This window comes from Bactrocera latifrons, unplaced genomic scaffold (assembly GCF_001853355.1).
Source record: "Bactrocera latifrons isolate USDA-ARS-PBARC rearing strain unplaced genomic scaffold, ASM185335v1 scaffold_173, whole genome shotgun sequence".
Classification (NCBI taxonomy): Eukaryota; Metazoa; Arthropoda; class Insecta; order Diptera; family Tephritidae; genus Bactrocera; species Bactrocera latifrons.
Genome location: NW_017535219.1, coordinates 670018 through 693147, shown reverse-complemented (window position 1 = coordinate 693147; position 23130 = coordinate 670018). Strand labels below are relative to the sequence as shown.

The 23130-nt window shown below is 37.9% G+C and overlaps 1 protein-coding gene across 1 annotated transcript; it reads left to right on the top strand.

Moving 5' to 3' along the window:
- Positions 1 to 277: 277 nt before the first annotated feature.
- Positions 278 to 23124, top strand: LOC108967036 (the record flags this gene model as incomplete). Its single annotated transcript, XM_018930249.1, has 6 exons — positions 278 to 508; positions 15008 to 15326; positions 17969 to 18139; positions 19968 to 20271; positions 20381 to 20777; positions 20871 to 23124. Coding segments are annotated over 6 exons (2535 nt in total), but the record flags the coding sequence as incomplete, so codon positions are not given.
- Between the last annotated feature and the right edge of the window lie 6 nt (positions 23125 to 23130).

Genomic DNA, 23130 nt, shown 5'->3' with positions numbered 1-23130 from the left:
CCGGCTCACGCGTTATTTACGATGTGGAGTACGACGAGGGCGATGAAGAATTTTCAATCAATTTATTTTATTGAAGATATTGAAATATATTTTTTTTATATAATTATTTTGATATAAAAATTAAATTATTTTATATTTTAATAAATTTATAATAAATACAAAAATAACGCATATAAAGTATTTATTGTTATACTGAAAGCTCTCTGAATATATATATTTTTTTAATTTTAACTTAAATTTTAAACTTATTAATTTTTTTTGTTTTTCTTTGCTGCAGGGCCCCTCAGTGCAGACCGAAAAATGTGGCAATGCCATCGCCGATACTTGGGACTGTATTTACGAAAGCAGCGGCGCCACCTTTACTGCCGCTAATCGCACCGAGGTCAGTCAAGAGATTGGGCCCGGCTGTCGCTGTGGATGTATTGTACATTTGGGCTCGTCAAAGCCGAAGCGCATTTTGGCAGGCGCCACACAAAGCTGTCCGGGACGCTCGTTTTGGCTTATACAGGTGAGTGGCATTGCAAATTATTATTAGATAGTTTTAAATAATGACATTTAAGAACTATTTTTCGCTTTCTAACCTCACTTTCGTACCAGAATATCGAACTATTTTTCGATTTCTAACCTCATTTTTTTTACTTGCTTTCTGAAAAAGATTTTACTTTTATCTTCAGTAAAAAGTAGGTCTTCAATTGAAACATCTGCGTTCAAGTTCTTGTCTTTAGATTTGCGCGATTGCAGCTATTTAGCTTAGCTTTCGGACCAGATGGTCAAAAACTCTTTTTTCTGCTCAACATAGACTTTAGCTTCGGCAAATACTACCGCATTGTCGTAAAAACACATACGTTCCAGCGAGCATTCCATTGAAGTTTAAAAGCAGGGAAAAGTCGCTGAAAGCAAGGTACGCGAATTCGGTGTAGGTTTAAGATAGAACGAGATCAAACCTTAACTTCGGTTCTATCGATGCTATAATACCCCCCACAACTACAAGAGATATCTTGCAAGAATTCTTATCGGTGAGTTTGTATGTTAGCTATATGATATAGTGATCCGATTTGAATAATTTCTGCTGAGATTGAATTATTGCGTGAGGCAATAGCGTATGCCAAATTTCTTGAAGATAACCCTTCAAATGTAAAAGTTTTCCATACAGCACTTTGCTCCGATCGTTCAGTTTGTATGGCAGCTATTTCCTACAGTGGTCCGACATCGCCTGCTTGGACAGAAGTGCAATTTTTAATTTTTTCAGTAGAAAAGAACGTGTGCAAACTTTTAGGTATAAATGAGGGACTAGTTCGGATATATACAGACAGAAGGCTGGTCAACCCGACATACAGACTCTAATTCGACTCAATTCGCCCTGCTGATCATTTACATATGTATATACTTTATTGGGTATCCGCTGTTTCTTTCTGGCTCTTACAAACATCGTGAAAAATGTTATGATTTAAGAACGGTTTAAATTGAAAAAAAAAAAATCTGGATCCATTTTTAGAGCAAAAACTTAAACTTTGGGGAACGAGTTCTAAAAACGAACGAACTTGGGAAATAACGGGCACCCTAAGATCGACGAAGCGAACACGCTGCCCTCTCGATTACAATTCTTGACATACTTTTCCCTGCCTGCTTGTGTTGAAGTCATTTTATATACTCAAATTTGCCTGTTAGCAAACCTTGATTTCCATAATTTAGTTAATAACTTCACCAACTTAGCTAGCAATAATTGGCTTACCGCTAACGAGCCATGAGATTATCCCAAGTTCATATACATAATTTTATATATTGCACATAATCCTTAGCGCATATTTTTTAACCAACACTCCAGCTTACTTATCTGCATGGCAGCCACGAGCACTTATCTTCACACAAACAAATCCATATGTAACTAGCTCTATATATAAAGCTATATGCGCTAATCCATTTAGGGCATTTCGCAGTTCTTAAATTGTCCATTTCATATGATTATCTATGCACTGTATACCGCTTTAGTGCGCTCCCCTCCACGAGTCAGCATGCAGCAGCTCCAATTTACTTAATTAAAAAACATAATCGCTCCACTTTGCTATCATTTCATTTGCCGCCACTTAAGTTACGATTGTATATATATATGCGTGTGTAAACTGTGGTAGGGTTTGTGTATATTTGTCCCAGTGGCAATAAACGAATATTTTGCTCTGCACTGCAGCAAGCCCATGCTGTTACATATACGTTTACTGCAAGTTGTGTGTGTTCTTTATGTACTCGCATATTTGTTTCATAAGCGTATATGGATTATGACGCTCAAAAGGGCATAAAACGAGAAAAAAAGAGCGGCAAAAACAAACGAGCTGTCATCTGAATACTCCTTGAATGTCTCAATTCGCCATTTAATCCATTGACTTTCACATATCGACGTAGAGATATCGTAAACTTCAATTACCAAACGTTAATGTTGTTCGCACTTGAAACCCGCTAGGAAATTGAATGCCTTAGTAGAAGACAAAGTTAAAGTGGTTTACGGAACTGATTTAAATAGCCTCAAATACAAAAATTAAGACAACTTATTATATAAATACTAAAAGGTTTTTTTCCTGGTATTTTTTTGACAACATTTCGGCTTTCCAAAAAGTTTCTCAATTTGGTTTAAAAAATCGAAAATTTGACACCTTCGATCATTACCTGATCATATACAGCGTCTAGCAATAGGGCTTCCCAGAAACAAAATTGTAGAAAAAAATATTTTTCAACTTAAATTAGAATTTAATGATAATTTCCATCAACCAAATTCTCCATCATTCGTTCATTACCTGAAAAATGCGGTGTCTAAAAATCGGATTACAAGAAAAAATTTTAAAAAATTATATTTCAATTTCTCTAAAAAATCAAAATTATCATCGAAAATCTCAAGCCTTCGACCATTAACTGAAAAGCTGATGGCGGCCATATTTATTTATGGATTTGTGTCAAAGTCATTTGTCAGTGTGTTCAATGAGGTTCGCGATTTCAGCACTTTGATACAACCCTAGCGGCCCTCCAAATTTTCGATACCTGTTTTGTAGTTCTTTGATTCAATGTATCAGTTTTGTCGATCTCCTCTTCCTTCGACGAATTATTCTTCCCAGCAGTTTTCTTGAGATCTGAGAACAGGAAGTAGTCGAAGGGGGCTAGATCTGGAGAATGCATTACTTGAACTTCAAGAAGAAAACACCAAACACCAAACACCAAATATTTCTGACACCTGATAGATTTCCAACTAGACACATACATACATACACACAAACACACACATACCGCTAGAGAGGAAGAGAGAGTGAGTGAGTGACATAACGCCCATAACAAAGCGCACAGCGCGAGTTTAACTTTAAAGGCTAAATAAAGCAGCGACAAGTTTCAGCATCGGCATTCAGGCATCGGGATCGCTCAGATAGCAGTGAAACCAATTTGAAGCTCTGTTGAGTTGCAAAACCGAACAATTTTTTCGCCATTTACAAAAACACGCATGAATACACGCACAAACACACACGCACTTACATATTGTACGGATTATATAAATGCGCACAGAAAAGTATTCGAGTGTGTATGTATGTCAGTGTAGCTGGCAGTTGATATTTTTTATAAAGTTTCTCCCCCCCGCACATACGAAGTACAAACACGCACACAGTCGCACCGACACTTTTCACTTGCGCATAGATCGGTTTGTTTGGATGTATGTGTGTGTGTGTCTGTGTTGAGTGTGCGGGCAAATTGTTGAAAATCCAATGTTAATTGTATGGAAGAGCGCCATTTTAACGCATTGCAATTAAGCCGTAACAACAGCAAGCACAACAACAGCAGCTATGGTAGTGATGCCAGCACGTGCAGCGCTGACAACGTGATAACGCAACGTACGCGCGTGTTACGTCACATACCTGCAAATATACTCTTGCTTGCAACAGTGAGGAAAAATCGGTAGGGGATAAAACTGCCGTCAACCGAGGCTGACTAAAACGAAATGAAAAATTCAAAAGCAAAAATGTCTAAAGCCAAAAAAAAAAAAAAAGTGGAAAAAAGAAAAACAGCAAAAAAGGGAGCAAAAAGTGGCAGTAAACTGTTAAGTAAACGAGCGCCGAGTGGTGGCTTCAAAAGTGGCACACGAACTCGTTCAAAAACCAATATTCAGATGCATTCGAGGGGCAAAAATGATAGTTCATCCACTCGGCGCTACTGTTGGGGTGCATTGCAATTTCTGTTGCTCTGTGGGTAAAAACCGAAGATGTGTGATGGCTTTGGGGCAAGGCATTCTGCCCCCTCTAAATGTGCTTGCTCTCCAAGTGTAGAGCATAGAATTTGTTAAGGTAAATTTGAAAGGTCTTGAGTGAATGGACATTGGCAAATAGCTTTTCCTTACACATACAGATACAAATGTCGTTAGGTGAATGTTTAGTGGTGCGTACCCAGTGAGAAATTTTTGCGAGTGGTTCTTCCACATTTTTATTCTTATRWCACATTTTTATACTYTTGCAACATGTTGCTATCAAGTAAAATAGTTTTGTTTATTTAACAGTTKTTTGTATCACCTAAAACTAAACTAACTTAATAATCGGAATGATGAAATGGGTTGAAATCCGGGTGAGTGGCTGTCTGTTCGTAYAAACGATAACTTGTGAAAAAGCTGAGATATCTTAATGTAAACTGGTAAATACGTGCTTGACGCCCACGGAGTTTTGGTATTATAGAAATATTGCTACGMCCATAAAACGTCATCAATCGAAAAGCTAGAAAGTGCTAAAATTAAGCTCCAAATTAAGGCGCAAAGTTGTAAGTTGGTATTGGTGGACTACAACCASGCCTACTTTCCATATAACACAATTTCAAAAATTCCTTCCGCTTCTTTCAATTCCCGTAAACAAATCAATAAACAACCAAAAATTATACACATCAAATATATTAAATTTGTATAGCATCTGCTCCTTATTATTCTTATGATTTGCTAAAAATTAGATTTCTGCAAAATTCAAGCTTTTTTCTACTTGGTCTTGAAAACCAAATCCCTACTAGTTATAATTGTTAGGACCTGTTAAAAAGAGTAGATGTAGAACTTAGAATTTCCTTCATTTGGGCTTGGAAACAACACTTCTCTAGTTACTGAAAGCTCGATCGAATTGACATGACTTGCATTGAAAGTTATGTTCCATTGCTTTGCCAACTGCACCGCATTTTTTCTGTTGGGTCTTCGTACCCCAAAGGGAAACCAACCACATGCTCGACTATGCCAATGCATACAAATGGGGGTCAACCCGCAATAATGGTAAATTGTGGGTGAAATTTGTCTATACGTGATAGTGTAACCAAATATACACAGAAACATGAGGCCGAACGCTGGTGTGGAGGACGATTGGCAACGCAAGGTAAATAAAAACACTCACCATTTGCGGGTGTGCTTGTGTGGGCGCACGTCAAGTGGTCATACGGCGTTGACGAGCACGGAAGGTGGTAAGCGTATGTGTGGGTTAAAGTTCACGTGAAAGTTTAAGGGAGCAATGACACAACTGCCAATAATCAAACAAATGTTGATAAGCATAAATGACGTATATATACATATATATGATATATATAYATATAAAAAAATTAATGTTTATATATACATATGTGATTGGCTGATAATGTGTGTTGTGTTTGTGTGTGTCTACAGGAAGTTGCCAGCTGCGCTGACATAGCGGCTAACGCCATACGCCAGTGTTGTGCGCAATATTCACAGTGAGTCGCAGGAAATGTTATTTTTATATGTGATTTTTATTTGGTCAACCTGCTGTGCCGCGCCGCCGTGAGGTATGCTTTACTATACTTTATGTTCGACATATAGTTGTATTACTATGCAAGTGTATGTGTGTATAATGTGTGCCGTGTGTCATCAATGAACTTCACAGCGCGCGCTGCAATGACACGACGCTCATTTGTAGACACACTTATGTGTATGTATGTGTGTCACCTTGCGTGCTTATGTGTCTGTATGTCATCATATATATGTATGTGCCTGCTTGGCCATGAGTGGATTTGTTGATTGGTACTATACTTGAATGCTAGTCAAACATTGAAGTTGATGTTGAATAGAGTGCTCAAGTGAGCGGAAAAAATGCCACAGATAAAGCATGAAAAAAATGCGAGCATGAAAGAAACGCAGAAGATTGCATTGACGGTGAGTGTGTAATACACATTTCACTTTAGTTTTTACTTTCGTCGCTGCTGCCTCGTTCACGAGCTACACACACACACAAAATGAAGTGTTTACCGGGCTTGCTCATGAGAATGACGCTGATAATGATGTTGATGATGATTATGACGGTGAAGTTGATAAGGATGTTGTTGAAGCTGCTAATGATGATCAAGTTGTTGTTGCTGCGCTTGTTGCTGTTGCTGTGCTGCTGCGCTGACGTTCTCTACATTGTTGACAGCGCAACGGTATTGGTGCACGCCTCATTGTCGTCATGCTTGCCACTCAAAAGTGTGTCTTTTGCTAAATTGCTGCGCATTTTTTTATGTGGCGCATCATTTCGAGACGCTTTAGTTTGCCACACTTTACGACCAAATGCCAAATTTGCTATCACGCATTGCTCTCTTATGAGTGCTGGCATGCGTGTGTGTCTGTCTGTGCGCTTTTCTCGCTCATATAGCAATTTTCGAGTTGAAACGGTGTGAAAATAAAACGCATTTGTAGTGCGTGTTAAGCGCGCTTGTGTGTGAAATGCACATTAAAATAAATTGCTGCACATTCCTGCTTCCTTCTGCCATTACTATCCGTTTACTTTTGTTATTGAAAAGAATTCCAGCGCACTTGATAGTGTCAATATGTGCGATGCATTCCAAAGAAAATTGCTGATTTTATGTAAATTGCTATTTAGCGCACTAATGAACTTTGCTAATACTTAAATGCTTGATAATTTTTGAAAGGGAGTCGTAAAAGAATAGGTTTTGAATAAGAGTCGAAAAATGCAGGAGTTATGCATCCTTTAATACACAATTAACTCAACTTTTAACTCTCTCGCAGTTCGTAGGTGCAGCTCTTAGTCTCGCGTGGCAAACTGAAGCACTAATATCATCTTCGGACCAAAAATTTTAAAGCACTAGCTTAACCTCGATCTATTCACTATGCTAGACTGTCTTCACTGATGTTGGAGATTTCTGAAACAGCAATTCTTGTCTCGCTACGACTCTATTTGATCAGCTTCGGCAGTATCACTCCACATTACTCATCTTTTTGTGTTATTAGTTTCTGCAATTTTTGGTTATTTTTTTGATATTGCTTCAATTTTTATTATATTCGCTTGTTAAATTGTTTCACTTTGACACTACAAACTGTCCAAATCAGCTGTGATAAATTTTCCTACTGACAAACAGATGGTGCTAAATCAAAATTGCACATCAAGATTTCGTATAGATTCGATTCAAATCAACACGGTAACGAGATTAATAAGCAGTATTTTTGTATGATGAAAATTTGTTAAATTTAGTGAGATAAGCTACTCAACACCCTATTCATTGTATTTAAATGACGGTCGGAACGTAAATTCCACTTTTAATTTTTTTCTATTCCTATAAGACCGGGTACACAAACAATGTTAACCGAGATACTTACTGAGGATCTAGTTATTTTTCATCAAAAGTTATAAAGTGATCTTTCTTCAGAGTTGAGACTGCCAACTCCATTCATCAAATCAAGCATATAAGTATTACGCCTTGGGAAACCAGATTCGAGTCCATTTTTGCAGCTACTCTAAGTAAAGTTACACGGCCTTTGTTTAACTATTCACTTAACGTCTTTTTACGCAGAGATCTGTATATACGCGAACTAGTCCCTCAGTTTTTTAGATATCGTTGTAAAAATGTTCACATGTTCTTACCTTCCTAATAGGCTGCTCCTTTGTTTAAACCACCGATGTCGGACTTCTTTGAAACAAAGCTGTCAGAAAACAACTCGATCAAAATCGAGTCTTYGTATGTAAAACTTTTACATTTGACAAGATATCTTCACGAAACTTTGCAAAACTGATTGTCTAAGATAATAACGCAATTCATAAAGAAATTGTTTAGACCGGATCACTACAGCATATAGCTGCCGTACAAACTGACCAATAAAAATCAAGTCCTTGTATAGAAACTTTTTAACTGACAAGATACGTTCAAGAAATGGATGGATGGAAACTTTAAAAATGTATAATATATCTTGACGATATTTGGACTAGATTATAACTCGAAGCAAAGCTCCAATCTTCAAACATCTGATTTAGATCAAATCACTATAGCATATAACAGTCATACAAAGTGATCGATCAAAAAGAAGTAAAAGTTTATGTACTTTTTTATACTATGAGGAATGCAACTGTTTTTTTTGTTTTTGCTTAATTTGTGGGTGTGCGTATAAACGATTTCTTTGGAAAACATGCTCACATTCAGCTAAATATCTTTTCCGATTTTAACTAAGTAATAATTTTGTTTAAATAAATGCTCACTCTTTTTCGTCTAAACATTTTTCGGCATGCCAAAATTGCTTGTAACATCTGCATTTATCTCATCCGCTATCTGTGGAACGCACCATCGTTTGCTCACTTGGTTAGCTACCGACTGTGCATGTTTGCTATGCTGGATTTGTAGCCTTTAGTATAGCACTGCGGGTTACTCCACTCTTCTACTATACACAAAAAAGCACACACGTACACAAATACGCAACTATCATCTTTCTTACTTTATTTTGCACAAACGCTCATCTATTTGTGTAAGCTTGTTTATTTCTCCCGTTTGTCCTTCTTTCGCAATTTTATTGTTATGACGCCAACTGCTTTAGCGCCAATAGCAATGACTTTGTTTCTAACACGTAGCGATTGTTAAGTGCTCATACCCCCCATATGGCTACAACCACTTACTGTACACACACTTACACAGTTGTACACCAACACAGCAGTGCGCAGCACATATTATTATTATTGTCGGCCAACGCCAGCTCAGCTCAGCTCAGCGCTTGCTGCGAAAAAATGAAAACGTATTAAGATAAAAAACTTATATTTTATTGCATGGCACGAGTTGGCTGGACACAATAATCATCGACAGTAACAGCACACTGTGTGCTGGTTATTATTGTTGTCGTTGTTGTTGCTGTAAGTCATTGTCACGCCGGACAGCATTAATTTACTTTTATGGCTGTATGAATTTCAAAGCGTCCCGTTAGACAGTTCGAGAGTGAATGCGAGTGGGAGTGACAGGGGTAGAGGGGTGGCGGTGGAGAGACAATCAAATAATAAATAGATGAACTGGCCGACAGGGCGGTAGACAGCTGGAGCGGGGTTTGCTGACATTTGGGCACTTGTAGAGTTTCTCCTTGACTTGCAGTCACATTTTACGGTGACATTTTCAATTTTTTTGCGACATTGATTTTTACTTAGGGCATAATTTCATGCTGGTACGATAAGCTTTAGCTTGATTGTAAATTGAGATTAGTAATAATCATTTCATCTTGAGTTATGGTCGGAAAGAATTCGTAGTACACCACACTTCGATAATCGAAGAGAACTGTCAACATAAGCTCAATTTTTAATCTGCTTTGAAGTGTTTTTTCGGCTTCGGCTCACCTCTGCACGATATTCGGCCGATTGATTAGCTATTTCCGTATCGTAAGCTTACATACAAGACTTATCGGCAGTACTAATATATTTCACGGCATCCTGGTGGTCGTAAAGCATTGCTTCGCAAACGTTAACGTGACGTTGTTTTTCGAAAAAAATTAGTGATCAATCGCCCTTTCACTTTTCTGAAGGGGTAAGTAGCGTAATCTTTCCTGTATTTTTGAAATTTTTTTTCATAGAAATATTTATAAATATAGAACTTTTTTCACATATCATGAGGTATATCGTGGAGTGTATAAACCAATTTTTTCAGAATTTTTTGTTGGCATCTGTCAGAGGCTGSATGAATGAGATGCGTTTTTTCACTGGCGGACACGATTTCTCATGTTTGCATCAYCTGAAAYACAWRAACCSAWTTTATTGGGTAAAGTGGGTTACTACATTAATTCTAAAGGTATAAGGGAAYAGAAAATGCAAAGAAAAGACAAATTTTTGAAAAAATATTACCCTACTGACCCCTTAAGCCCGAATGATCTTTAGAATCTTTTTTTACTGAACCTTCCGATAGTCCAACGGTGTCTGTAAAAAGTCTGACTATTATTCATCGATTCTTAAGCACCTATTTTATTTTACTGACGTGTTGAYCATCTGTTGATGTTGATAGATTTTTGAATAATTTGTACCAATCAAAAACATTTGCTCGCGACAAACAATTATCAAGGAAGCTCTTTTTCAACATTTTGAATATTTCGCTGAAATTATTCAATAAAAAATTTGTTTCTGCGCACAAAATGTAATGGAACTTCTTTGCTGAATAATTTAACTCATCGTGGAAATCGCGAAATGCACTTTTTGTAATTCAAAGAGACAAGCATATACTAAACTTTAATGATTATTTTGATGTGACAGTTTTCACATGTGTCACTGAAAGTCATACCAACCAAAAAAAACAAAAACTATTTCGGCGAATGGTTTCTCGCGCGAAATTTGAATTAAAAAGTTTTACTATTTTTGCCCACTGTAGTATATGCATATAGAAAATTTGTATGTAAATATTTATTTATTTGTTTTGTGTATTATATTCTGATATGACCTCTGCTGTAAACTCCTGAAAAACCTTTGTTATTGCACTTGCCAATGTGGACAAATATTAGTTTTGAAAGTAAAAATTTCAACTGACTAAATTACTTTTTGCCCAAATATAAGCAAGCAGTCAGATTAGCATAGTTTTTCCAAATAACTGCACTCAAAACATAAGTATATAAGCAAAATACATATATGTATGWATGTGCACAAGCTTGTATGTACTTGTACGTATATCTTCACCTGAAATACAAAATAATGTTACACCACTTTCCATAAGTTTACTGGCGAGGGAAAAACGTTATAATAGAAACCACCCATATTAAAACTAAATTTGAGTTTTGGTTATAAAGCGGTTATATAGTGGTTATAAAATACTTATATATTGGTTATATATGACTGCGGCAATGAAAATCTTATGTAATCTGATGTAGTTTCACTATTGCAATAAAAAAATTAATTTCGATTTTTCGATTATACGTTGTTTTGCATTTTAGGTGACGATATATTGTTCCGCTCATTTATTTAGTGAATATAACCATTTGAAAGTTAGAAAAAAGCTGCAAAAGGGTTAAAAATTGTAAAGCAAGCATATATGTGTCATATTCTGTAATATATATACTAACAAAGCGCTCACATACGAGTACAAGCCTTGCATTTGCAATAGGTCAAATACGAGTATAATAAAAACCACCTGACCAGGATGTTATCGGCTATCCCACTTGTTGAATTTGTAAAATCTGTGTAAACAGACAATATTTTATATGTCAAATTTGTTTTGACAGCATACAGTATGTATGCTGGTTTATTATTATTACTTTTTGCTGGCTTGTTGGCTTGCTGGCTTTTTATTTTGCTGCCATTTTGTGGCTTGTGGGCAAATCAGCAGTTGACCTTTTTATCCTTTTCTCCAACTCACATGCTGCCGTGTGCTTCAAGTGTTCAGTCAACACATGTGTGTGTGTGTGTGTGTTTCTGTTTCCAAGATTTGCACAACACTTCATTTTAACTGCTACATATTTTGCGCTTTTCATCGCTGCAGCTACATACCTCTGCGGCTGCTTCTGCTTCATTTTAATACTCTCTTAACCAGCTTACCCACTTTGCTGCTGCTGTTTTGTGTTTCGAAACTTTTTGAAAAACTTTAGTGTGAAAAAACTTTTGTAAAACTAGTAAGTAATATACAAAGCTATGCGCAAATACACTTGCATATGCCTGTTTATGTGTGTGCATGCATGTGTATTGGTGGCATGCTCGCATTCTTTTATACGCAAAGTTCAACAATATTTTAACAGAGACGAGCAGCGATTCATATATTCATATGTACATTTATGTAAGTGTGTATGCATATATGTGCTATATATTTTTTGTAGGCAAATATACAAAGGAAAACTTTATATATTTTCTTGTGAAAGTATATGTGTTTGCTTCTGTGTGCGCTTGAGTGAAGTGTGTCGATAAATCAAATGCCTGAGAGACAGTAAATAAATTATGAATACTGAAATTTGTAATCAGCGCAGTTACTAGATAAATATACACATACATACATTAATATTTCTTTCCATATATGAGTGCCTGCCATTCGTTATAGCGCTTTGTATGTCTGTCTGCATTTATACGCAAATGAATGTGTGGCTTTGCCAGCAAATCATAGGAGATTACTCATATACATATCTACATATATACCCAAACATACATCATATATATATGTACATACATATTTATATGTATATGCTTGGAAATTTATATCCACAAGTGTTTTTGTTACTAATACTATGATAAATGCTTTTACACCGAGAGAATTTATTGGTACTATTTTTCTAGTTGTTGTTGCAATACATTTTTCTATGCTTGCACTATGTTTAATCAAATCACTGACAGTTTTAAAGCTCTCTCGCACACACCACACATATCAAGCTTTGCGAGTGCGACCACAACTTAATCACATATTGGACACCTCACCACAGTTGCGATTGTAACGTTAGATTGCTGCCTCTGCATGCGGGTGGCTTTCGTGCGATAATTTTCAACATGTCAAAACACTAATGCAGTGATATTTAATATATCAAGTAGCTTTAACGTGAATTATTTGCGCAAATTTTGAAAAATCTTACGGTTACTTATGAGCCATCGAATGAAGCTTTTTATTAATAATAAAAAATATTTTTTATTAATATTAAAAATAAGAGAATGCAACCGAAGTTAGCACCTGTGCTATAAACCCTGCCCAGGTCCATTTCTTTTAGAAACTCTATGACTTTGATTGTAAAGTTTATATGCCAGCTATATGCTATAGTTGTCCAAACTGAACAGTTTGCTTGGAAATCCTTACCAAATTTCGTGAAAATATCATGTCAAATATGAAAAGTTTTCTATACGAGCAGTTTTTTGGAATTGATCGCTCAGTTTATATGACAGCTACATATCGTCACCTAAAATGCAAAACGCCATATCACTTTTTAAAAGTTTAAATGCGGAGCGAAACAGTTATGATAGAGACCACTCATATTGAAAAAATTGAGTTTTGGTTAATAAACGGTTATATATTGGTTATATATTGGTTATGTGTTGGTTATCCATTGGTTATATCTGATACCGGAAGCTTCAAATTTTATGCCTAGTTTTGTAATATAGCCAATTTCATGCATATACATATGCAATATGATATAGTGAATCGTATGCAAAAAACTCGATTTCGTTTTTTTTTTATGATACGTTGTTTTGCATTTTAGGTAACGATATATGTACCCTGTAGTTATCTAATGTAGATCATCCCGACAAATGAGCAGTCTTTTGAAGAGAAGCGGCCGTCTGCAAAATTTCAGATCTATAGCTCAAAAACTGAGCAACTAGTACTCTTAGACTCGAAAAATTTTTGAAAAATCAACAGTCCGACAAAGAATCTTGTCAGACTGATGGTTCTAGACCGAGGAGTACACCGATAAGGACAGCAAACGACACCATATTTTTTCTTGTTTTTTGACGTTTCTCTTCGGTAAGGTTTGCTATTTTATCATGGAAAGACATACGATTATTGGCCTTCAGTTTAACCGAAATTTACATATGTCCCATAAAAATAACTTTATGCCATATGTTTGTTCTTGTTCGGATCAATATTCTACTTTTTTATAGCAATATTATTCTTATTTCTCGTTCTCACCTAAATTTGCCCCGTTAAAATATAAAAAAATCTAGTTGGTCATTACATTTTTCTTTTCACTTTTCCCACCCAAATCCGAGCACATTTCAGCCGTTCATCATGTCTTTTGGTTAATCAAACTGTTGGATTATTTTCTACCTCAAGTCTCAATAAGCTGTGAAGCATTTTTGACTGAAATGAAAGTTCGGAGCTTACAAAAATAGTGAGAGAAATATATAGAAAGTGTATGAAAGTATAGTTAGGAAAAAATTTCTCTCATTGCGGCATTAGATACAAAATAAAAGGAAAATTTAGATATATGAAATATTCGTTCGGGCGTTTTTAGGCTCAAGCTCAAGCAAAAGTTTAATATGAAATATTTGTTCAGCCGTTTACAATTTCAACTCGAGCTCAAGTTCAAAAGCTTAGTTGGATATCGATAATTCCTTCAATTGTGAAGCTTTGAAGAACTCCTTACTCTCTTCGAATATACTTTTTGAACCAACTTTTTTGATAGTTAAATTGTTATCAGCAAAGCGTAAAAAAATTAAAATCTTTTGCTCGAAACGATATCTTCCAAAAACCGCTCACTCACATCTTACGCCAAACTAAACTAATCCGCCATAAAAATTGCAACCCTGCACCCACAAATGTCTGCTCTTTATTAGAACAGTTTTTAGTTGAATTATTGGTGTTGTTGTTAGTTAATAGCGGAGTTTTGCATACAAATGGCCGCGCACAAACAGCCGCATGCGTTTTTAATGAAGTGAACAACCGTAAAACAACTCCAACTTGATACTTAGAAAGCCAACAAAAACAACTACACAAACAAGGAAACAACTAGCACGTAAAATTTCATATGCAGAAGCAGATATACACACAACCGAAAGCACATCTGCTAACTTATTACAACAAAAAGCACACACACGCAAAGGCAAAGCGCGCATATGGAGCACAGGTCTGCCTAGGCACGCAGCAAGCGTTCAAAACTAACGGTCTAGTTGTTGGCGCTTGCTGCCCGCTGGCATATGAGCAATATTTCATACACCCACTAAATAATATTTTTGTTGCCATGCACCGACGCATACACACACACGCGCGCGCGTTCAACAATGTGTGTGTGTGTGTGTGTTTTATTAACGTTATTTTTTTGTTGTATTTATTTTTCCAAAGTTTTACGATTTCATGTATTCGCTACTCGCTCTCGTTACAGGTGGATGGCGAGGAGAATATTGCGCTGAGTTTGAACTTTTTGCGCTTGCCCTGTCCGGCGCAGTACATCAAAGTACGTGACGGTCCGTCGCTCTCATCGACGTTGCTCATTGAATTGAACGGCGGAAGTAATTTAAATATGCCAGCACAAATAGAATCGAGTGGCGCGCAATTGTTGCTGGAGTTCTATGCGGGCGAAGCGAGCGATATGCAAGCGTCCGCCAACGGCCAGAGCAACAACAACAGCAGCAACAATACGGTGGCGGGCAGCGTTAGTGCCGCTTGCACCGGTGGCTTTTTAGCGAATGTCGAACAAATTGGTGAGTGCTATATATGTATGTGTTTGTGTTCTTGTGTGCGTGCATTTGTTCGAATATTTTTTTGTTCATGTACTTTTTTCATATGCCAGTTTATTGTAGAGTTTGTTTGGTTTTCTTCCGCTTTGGTGTTTGCACGTAAAGCGTATTAAATTAAGGTTTATRCAGATATAGTATATGTAGATATATSGGTATATATGYTATATACGRTATACAGAAGTTCAGCCTGATAAGTCAGCGACTTTTTGCGGATTTGAAGTGAAAATGTAACTCGGCGACACAAATCTGCTATGTTAAAGTACCTTCTTGGATAAAAAATGATCAATTAAAGGAAAAAAACCACCATAAAAACACTTGAAGAGCCGCTCTAGACTGAAGACTGATCCATCAGTCGACGATTCGCCTTTAGCGCTCACCACAACCGTAGAGAGGGGGGCGATTTCCATATCCGTGTGGTGTGCTTACTCTAGAAGTCTGAAGGTCATCTGGTCTGCCGTCTTTTGGGAGTATTCGTTGAACTCTCTTCTCGGAAGCTATAGCTTATGGCACCTTGGTGTCGCTAAAAGGCCTGAGGGATTCCTAATTTRGGAGTATCAGACCATGCGGGCAAGACTCTTCAGTCGTCTCCCGTCTGATCACTCKTCAGCCGTGAGTGTAATTGCGGTATCACAAATCTTCAATTTCTTCAGAGGTGAAGGAGCTCTCAATCAACTCTAGTTTCAGGGTGAAAAACCTCCGACTTATCGGACTGCGCTCGTGCCTCGCATATTTGCATATCAATTTTGGTATTCACWCATAAATATCTGAGGCTTTCGCCTAAATCTCGCGTAATTTTAGTTTTTAACAAACCTTCCCCTATTTGAAAGTTAWTGTATTTTCTGATAGATGTGCTCCAGTTTGTTGCAATTTTAGGATTTTTCGAATTTTAAAGGAAACTTTTGTTATTTTGGAGGGTGCTGCGTATTACAAAAAGTTTAAAGGATGTTCCAAGCCGATTTATAGGCACATTTTTATTCAATGAAGGTAGTGTAAATTTAAATCCAATATTGCCATTACTTTTTGCTTAGGAAATAGAAAAGTTGCAGCTTCTAMAAAATAAATTTTCTTTGGTGCTTAATATTTAAAAATACAGCACCAGTAGTTTTGCTCCACAAATTCATATCCAAGTTCCGCTTTTAAACTTTTTTTTCGAACCTAACATATAGTAGCTCAAATAAAATAAGGACCCATTCGCAAAGCGTAACTCATAGTTCAATCTCCGGCCAAAATTTGTCTAACATATCGGAGCTTGCAATAAAATCCAAATGCCTCTAAAAGTTGAAATTAGAGATAAAAAGGAAGTGAAGGCTTTCCAGACAAAGGTTAAGTTCATTATTAATACGTGCAGCACTTCAACGCTTCTTTAAAAGATACTTGATATCTATTTCTATTACTCCATCCTGTCGCTTGTACTGCGGGGCGCCTAAATATCTATGTCCCAATCTAGATAAGGTCAGACGTAAGCAGAGGAGATGTTCCAGCGTTTTTCTCATGCCTACTTCCCTGCACTTTCTGCAGGTGGTATTGTTAGTAATGCGTATACGGCTCGCAAGTGGGGCCTGGACCTTGCAGAAAACAGTGATGAAAGTCTAGAAGTGGATAGTCTCTTTACGGTGATACTTCTTTCCAATAATTTCTTCACGCAAATGGCATAAAAAGTCTAACAAATACTTTTGAAGAATATTTTGAGTTAACAGTCTTTATTTGCTTAAAAACCGTAGACCGTTGCGGTTACTTGGAATCAATTATGGTAGTAGTCGTTCAATTTGTCGTTAGTTCTGACATTTYAGACCAAATTATGGTGACAACAAAAGTCATCGAACTTAAGTTTGTAATATATTTGTCTGAATTAAACATAATTTAATCACTCCGTGAACTCAAATGAGCTGAATTTTTCTTCTCCAGCTTCTCCGACTACAATTCAACGATTTCACCGCACCTTTCTCTTTACTTCTTCAATGTTTTCTGCGCTCTTTGACATACCCGATTCATCGTTGMCCACTTCTCTAAATGCTTAGAAAAGCTTTCACCACTTATAAACCTTTTATAGGATATTTTGTCAACAAATATATAAAAATAAATAAAAAGTAAATACAAATAATTATTGTCAACAGAAAAAATTAAAGAAATTTGCACAACGCTGTTGTGAATTTAATACGAATTTCTGCTTCTGTTCCATTTATAAGTCACCCATGCGGTATCACTGACAACAGTATTTGTTTTACGCTTCCTTTTCGTCATTCTCCCTCGGCAAACTTTGTTTCTTTTTTGTTTTTTTTTGGTGTTAGTTTAATAAAATAAGTCTATTTGTAATATGAATGCGACAAATTTCTATCCACTTTTTATGCAATTTTTATTTAGCATTTTTCTTTTTCTTTTGTTTGGTTTTTGCTTTTACTCACTCTTCGCCACAATGTCCTTTCGCTTTCATGCTAATGATGTTGATTTTTGCATATTTTCTACAACTTTAGTGTATTTGTGTGACTTTTCACTATGGTAACTCGTACTATTTTCTCTTCCTTTTTTCCATTTCATTTTTCATACCATTTTTATTTTTTTTATTTTCTTTCATGCTCCTTTCTATGTATGCATTTTGTCTCCGCCAGCAGCGCGCAATGAGACAACAACTACTTTACTGGCCGCAGCCACCAGCAGATTGTCGGCAAAGAATCGCAACGTTTCGCAGAAGCCAAAATTTAGTCGTTCGAAATTTACGTTGGTCCACTTGAGTGCGGTGGTCTTTGCCAGCATCATTATCTTGATCAGCGCCTTGTTGGGTAAGTACCGTAAAAAAACCACAAACGAATGCAGGCGCAGAGCGGGCGGGTCGGTGAGGGCAATGAGTGTTGCCTCAGTGCAAGCCAAGCCAAAATGTTGAATATTTGTATCTAGTGAAAAAGTGAGCAAATTTRGAATTGAAAGGAGCCAAATGAAAGGGTTGCGTGTGCCCGCAAAATAAGTTGTACGTATGTACATACATATATAAGTATACACTCTAATGTAAATGCAAAGGCATATTATACCTATGTTTGTAGTACTGTGTTGGTAAGCTAAGCATTTGTCTGTAATAGGTAAATAGTTTTGTGGATAGTTGGACCAGGTACAGTGGGTAAAAATTTTCAAGCGTCAAACACTGATTATAGCGACCTTCATACCTTTTCTTTGCCATTTTTTGTTTTTTTTGTGTGTTTTGTCCTTTGCTTCAAGTAGGCCACAGTTTCGGCGATCACCTCTTCATTCGACAAACAATTTTTCCCAGGTAGCATTCTTTTGAGGTCTAAAAACAGGAAATAGACGCTTGAGACCAGATCTGGAGACACGGTGAACCCAGAAGCAATTCGAAGCCCAATTAATGGATTTTTGAAATCCTTTTCACTGACTTGTAGCACATTGCATTATCTAAAAACACTTTCTTTTTAYTCTCTGTTGATGACCAACTACCATTTACAAGGTAGTCAWTAAAAATTATGCCGTGCGTATTCTAAAATACAGACGCCATAATCTTGCCAGCCGGCTGTTGCGTTTTCTCACGCTGTAGAGCGGGTTCATCGCATTGGGATGACGGACGATTGGGAGTGAAATTATGAAGCCATAATTCATCCTTATCACATATCGACGCGAAAACTCGGATTTATTAGACATGAATATCTCCAAACACAGCTCCGAATCATCAACTCCTTTTTGTTTTTGATCAAAAGTGCGCTCGCGCGGCACCAATTTGGCACAAGGCCTTTTCATACCCAAATATTCGTAAATGTTATGATGCACACATGCAGTTGGTAACTCTGGAGTGCCTGCTTTCCCGAACAACTTCACTTTACGGGACCAAAAATTATTTTATGGACATTTTTGATGTTTTCGGTCGTYAAGTCAAGTTTTTRCTTCAAGAGTATATGTAACGGAAGCACAAAATTAGCTTGTTCCACGAATCTTACAACCAAGGGAGAGAGAGCATCAGCGCACTCTATGCTAAACTATTAAATACAAAAAGTTTACTACATTTTCAAGTGATTGAAGTGATTTTGGCCCACTGTTAAACAACATGGACTGGTTAACACTAAACTTAATAATAGCCTATATATTTTCTTCCTACAAAGCTTCAGAGACCTCCTCATTTAAAGCTTTTAGCTCATGCTTTAACGCAGCTGATAGGCAATAAATTTACAGTTGTTTCGTTGTATTTGACGCCTACAGCGTTACATGCTGCCAAACGTCCTAATTTTGCGCCCTGCTGCGCGCATTAACTGGCTGTCAAGAAATTTTTCGATTATTTCAGCACTTGATTTGCTTTTGTGGGATTTACGTAATGCTTCGGCAGCTTTGGCASCTATTAGTGGCATGTCAGATCATTTTTAAGCACCTACAAAATATATTCCACAAGATAGCCAACTMAAGCCGCAAACATTAAAGGGCTGTTAGCAAATCGCGCTGCGGCAAATGCTTGCTTTTCTATATTTTAGTGCCGCATAGCTTTCCTGGCTGCTRGCCTCAGCTCTGCCTGCACGCAGTTTTGCGGACTTTCAGCCTTACGAAAAATAAAAATCTGTACCGTTATCGCCATTTGCTTTTTCAATGTGACTTTTTGCCTCAACTGCATACTTTTAGGTGCGCAATATGTTGTACGTTATCGSAAGTACCATTTGGCAGTGGCGCGTCGTCGTGATGAAGGCTCTCGACTGCACACGCCACGCGCCTCAATGAGCTCCTTGCAAGGACCGCCATCACGCGCCATTTCGACTACCACGCTGCTATCGGAGGTCATCTATTTGGTGAAGATGCGTCCGAAACATCAGTTACGTCACTCCATATTGCGGGAGAGCGTCGATGCGGAGAATTTGGCGCGCGAAACGGAATTCAATGACCCCGAAGAAGAAGAGGATGCCAAAACGACGACACGCATGGTAAAGTGGTAAGTAGGCACATAAAACGCATAAAAAGAAGAAACTTCCAAGAAATCGTACCAATCTTACAAGAACTTATCGCTGACTTCACTCATTTTGCATTACTCTTTCTTGCAGCGATGAAGAGCGTGGCAGTAACAGCTCAGTTGTCACTTTGCGCAATGAAATCTCACAATCGCCAGAATCTGTGAGTGGCATCAGTCGGTCGCCTTCACTAGAGGAGGGTTTGGGCTCTACTACGGGCGCYGGTGAGACTAGCGGCATTTTTAGTGGCACACTAACACGCAAGGACAGCGGTAAGGACACCGAGTCGATCATTTCGTCAGGTATGAGTTCAATTTGCGCCAGTCCACCYATCAGACATAGCAGTCGCTTCAACCGTTATGGGCCCTCAGGCACATTGATGCCGCATTCAGCACAACACTTAGACCAAACGACGCTYAGTGATCGCGACTCATTGCGTTCGTCGCTCCGCGAATACGTGTCACGTTGTGCGAGCGCTTCGCTGACAAATGTGAGTTTAGACCGCTGAAGGTCACATATTTAGCGCCACTTGTTGGTTATGGATCTTTAATAAACTTATTTTCATTTTGTTTATGCTTTTCAGGGCTGCTATTCACCAGCTGCAAGCGTCGTTAGCACAGCAACCATACGTACCACCAATCCTAAGGAGAGCAAAGAGAAGCAGAATCGCAAAAAGTTACTTGCACGACCCGGTTCTGAATTTTCACTGGGCAATCAGGAAGAGCTCGAGCTCGATTACTACGATTACAATGTGATAAATGCCGGCGCAGCACCGGGTTCCTATTTGGGTATGGATCCGGCGCAACTGATCTGGGTRCCACCGCTTGAGGTGATCACCGATCTGCGCGATGAGGATGATAAAACACCTGAACCMATGCCGGAACCCGACGAGACTGAGCCGCTCTATGAGGAGATCAAAATGCCGCGATATGGGCATTATTTGAGCGCGCGCAGCAACACAGAGTCGAGCGCCAACACCACCAGCAATACAACACCYTCATCCGATGAGCTCTCGCCACTCAGCAGTCAACTGCAGTCGAAGGCCTCCTCGCCCACCACCGAAATGAATCTAAAGAACACATTGCTACAGCAAAACATATCCACAAGCGCGGCCAGTAAACAACCCACACCCTACTTTTCGCGCAAGCAACGTCGCCACGCCAAACAGCAATCACGTTCCMCCTCTTCGCTGCGCAGCGGCGCACGTGATGTGGTCATACAAATGCAACAGTTGTGCAGCACCAAATCCGCACGTAACATACACAGCTCACCAACAGTATCGATGGAAGCGGCGGACGCGGTATCGGCGCATGCAACACCGCGTGACACACCCGAAATACCCGCTGTATTGTTGAATTCYATCACCGACTCCATGACCGAGTCCATGACGGGCTCTTATGTGGAGAAAGAAACTTTAGTCGAGAAGAAGACATCGCCMGAATTAAGCGACGGTCTACTCGGCTTAGACGACATACAGTTCGCYGATGAGAGCGAAAGCGATCACGATATGTCCAAGCAAAAGTGTAGCAAATACGAGCAGGTGAAGCCGAAAACAGCATCCGCAATCAAAGCGCGCATGCAGCACTCCTCAAGGGTGGCGGAAAAGTTGAAGCGCGTCAGCGCCGACTGTGCAATATTGGAGAAACGCGGTCTAGTCAAAGAGCCAAGCTCGTATCGCATCGAAACGAATGTATGAGTAATAAGTAATTGGAATTATTTTGTGGTGGCGCTTGAGCGCGCAAGAGCTGAGCTCACAATGATTTGAGGCGTTATATATAGTACATATATTACATAAATACAAACCTACTTGATAATGCACGCATGCAGCAACACATACATATACAAATATATAAATGGTAAGCGTAAATGATTATGTCATAATACTAATTAGGGGAAGGGCTAGCAGCTAGCTGGCAGTTGTTCCATTGATTACTAATTATAGGTATCCGTTTCGTTTGCTTTTCCGTGTAAATATATAATGATAACAGTAATTATTAAACAGTAGTTGTGTAGTTTAAAAAAAAATAAGAGAACTAACCGTTTAATGTAAAATATATGGTTATGTGTATTGTACTAAAGTAGCGTAACAAAGGCGTTTTTTAAGTAATTACACTGATCTTATTTAAATACCTTGTGACCAAAAATGTTTACATACACACATATTCATACAAACGTACATATTACAACCAATATCTATAGTAATTCTTAAATGTCTGCCAAGTTTATTCAAAACAAGGTGGCTGGCGGAGAAGTGGAGGCAACATTTAAAATCCAATTTCGCTTACATTGAGGTCATCGTAAGAAATTGTAGTCAAACATATTGTTCAGGGCATTACCAAGCCCCTTAAGGGGTTACATGTGTTTCACGATTGCAAAAAAAATGTTTTTGTTGCCTTATTATATTCWATGAATTTTTCTACTGACCGTTTTTGAGTGGCGCACTTGAATTAAAATTTTTCTTAAATCTGTTTTCGAAGTCGGTTATCAAGATTATTTCTCGCTATCTTCTTGAAATCTTACACACGTCTTCGAAAATCATTTACAAACTTTTAAAAATTATTTTATTTATTCCAAATTTTCGTTTGGCAAAAATTTTATCTCTTTTACATATCCACCATTTTGCGAAATATTTGTCTAAAGCTTAAAAYAAATGCATTTACTAGCAGCTGTTATGTAAACAAAGATCACTTATGTATGTTATGTTTCAGAGAGTAYCATTTCCTAGAATCGCTTTCGCGTGCTATACATATATGTACATACATATTTTTTTGTCGCTACTGTTGTAAATATTCGTGCAAACACCAACGACAGAGATATCTCTGCCAACGGCTTCTACATGCAAA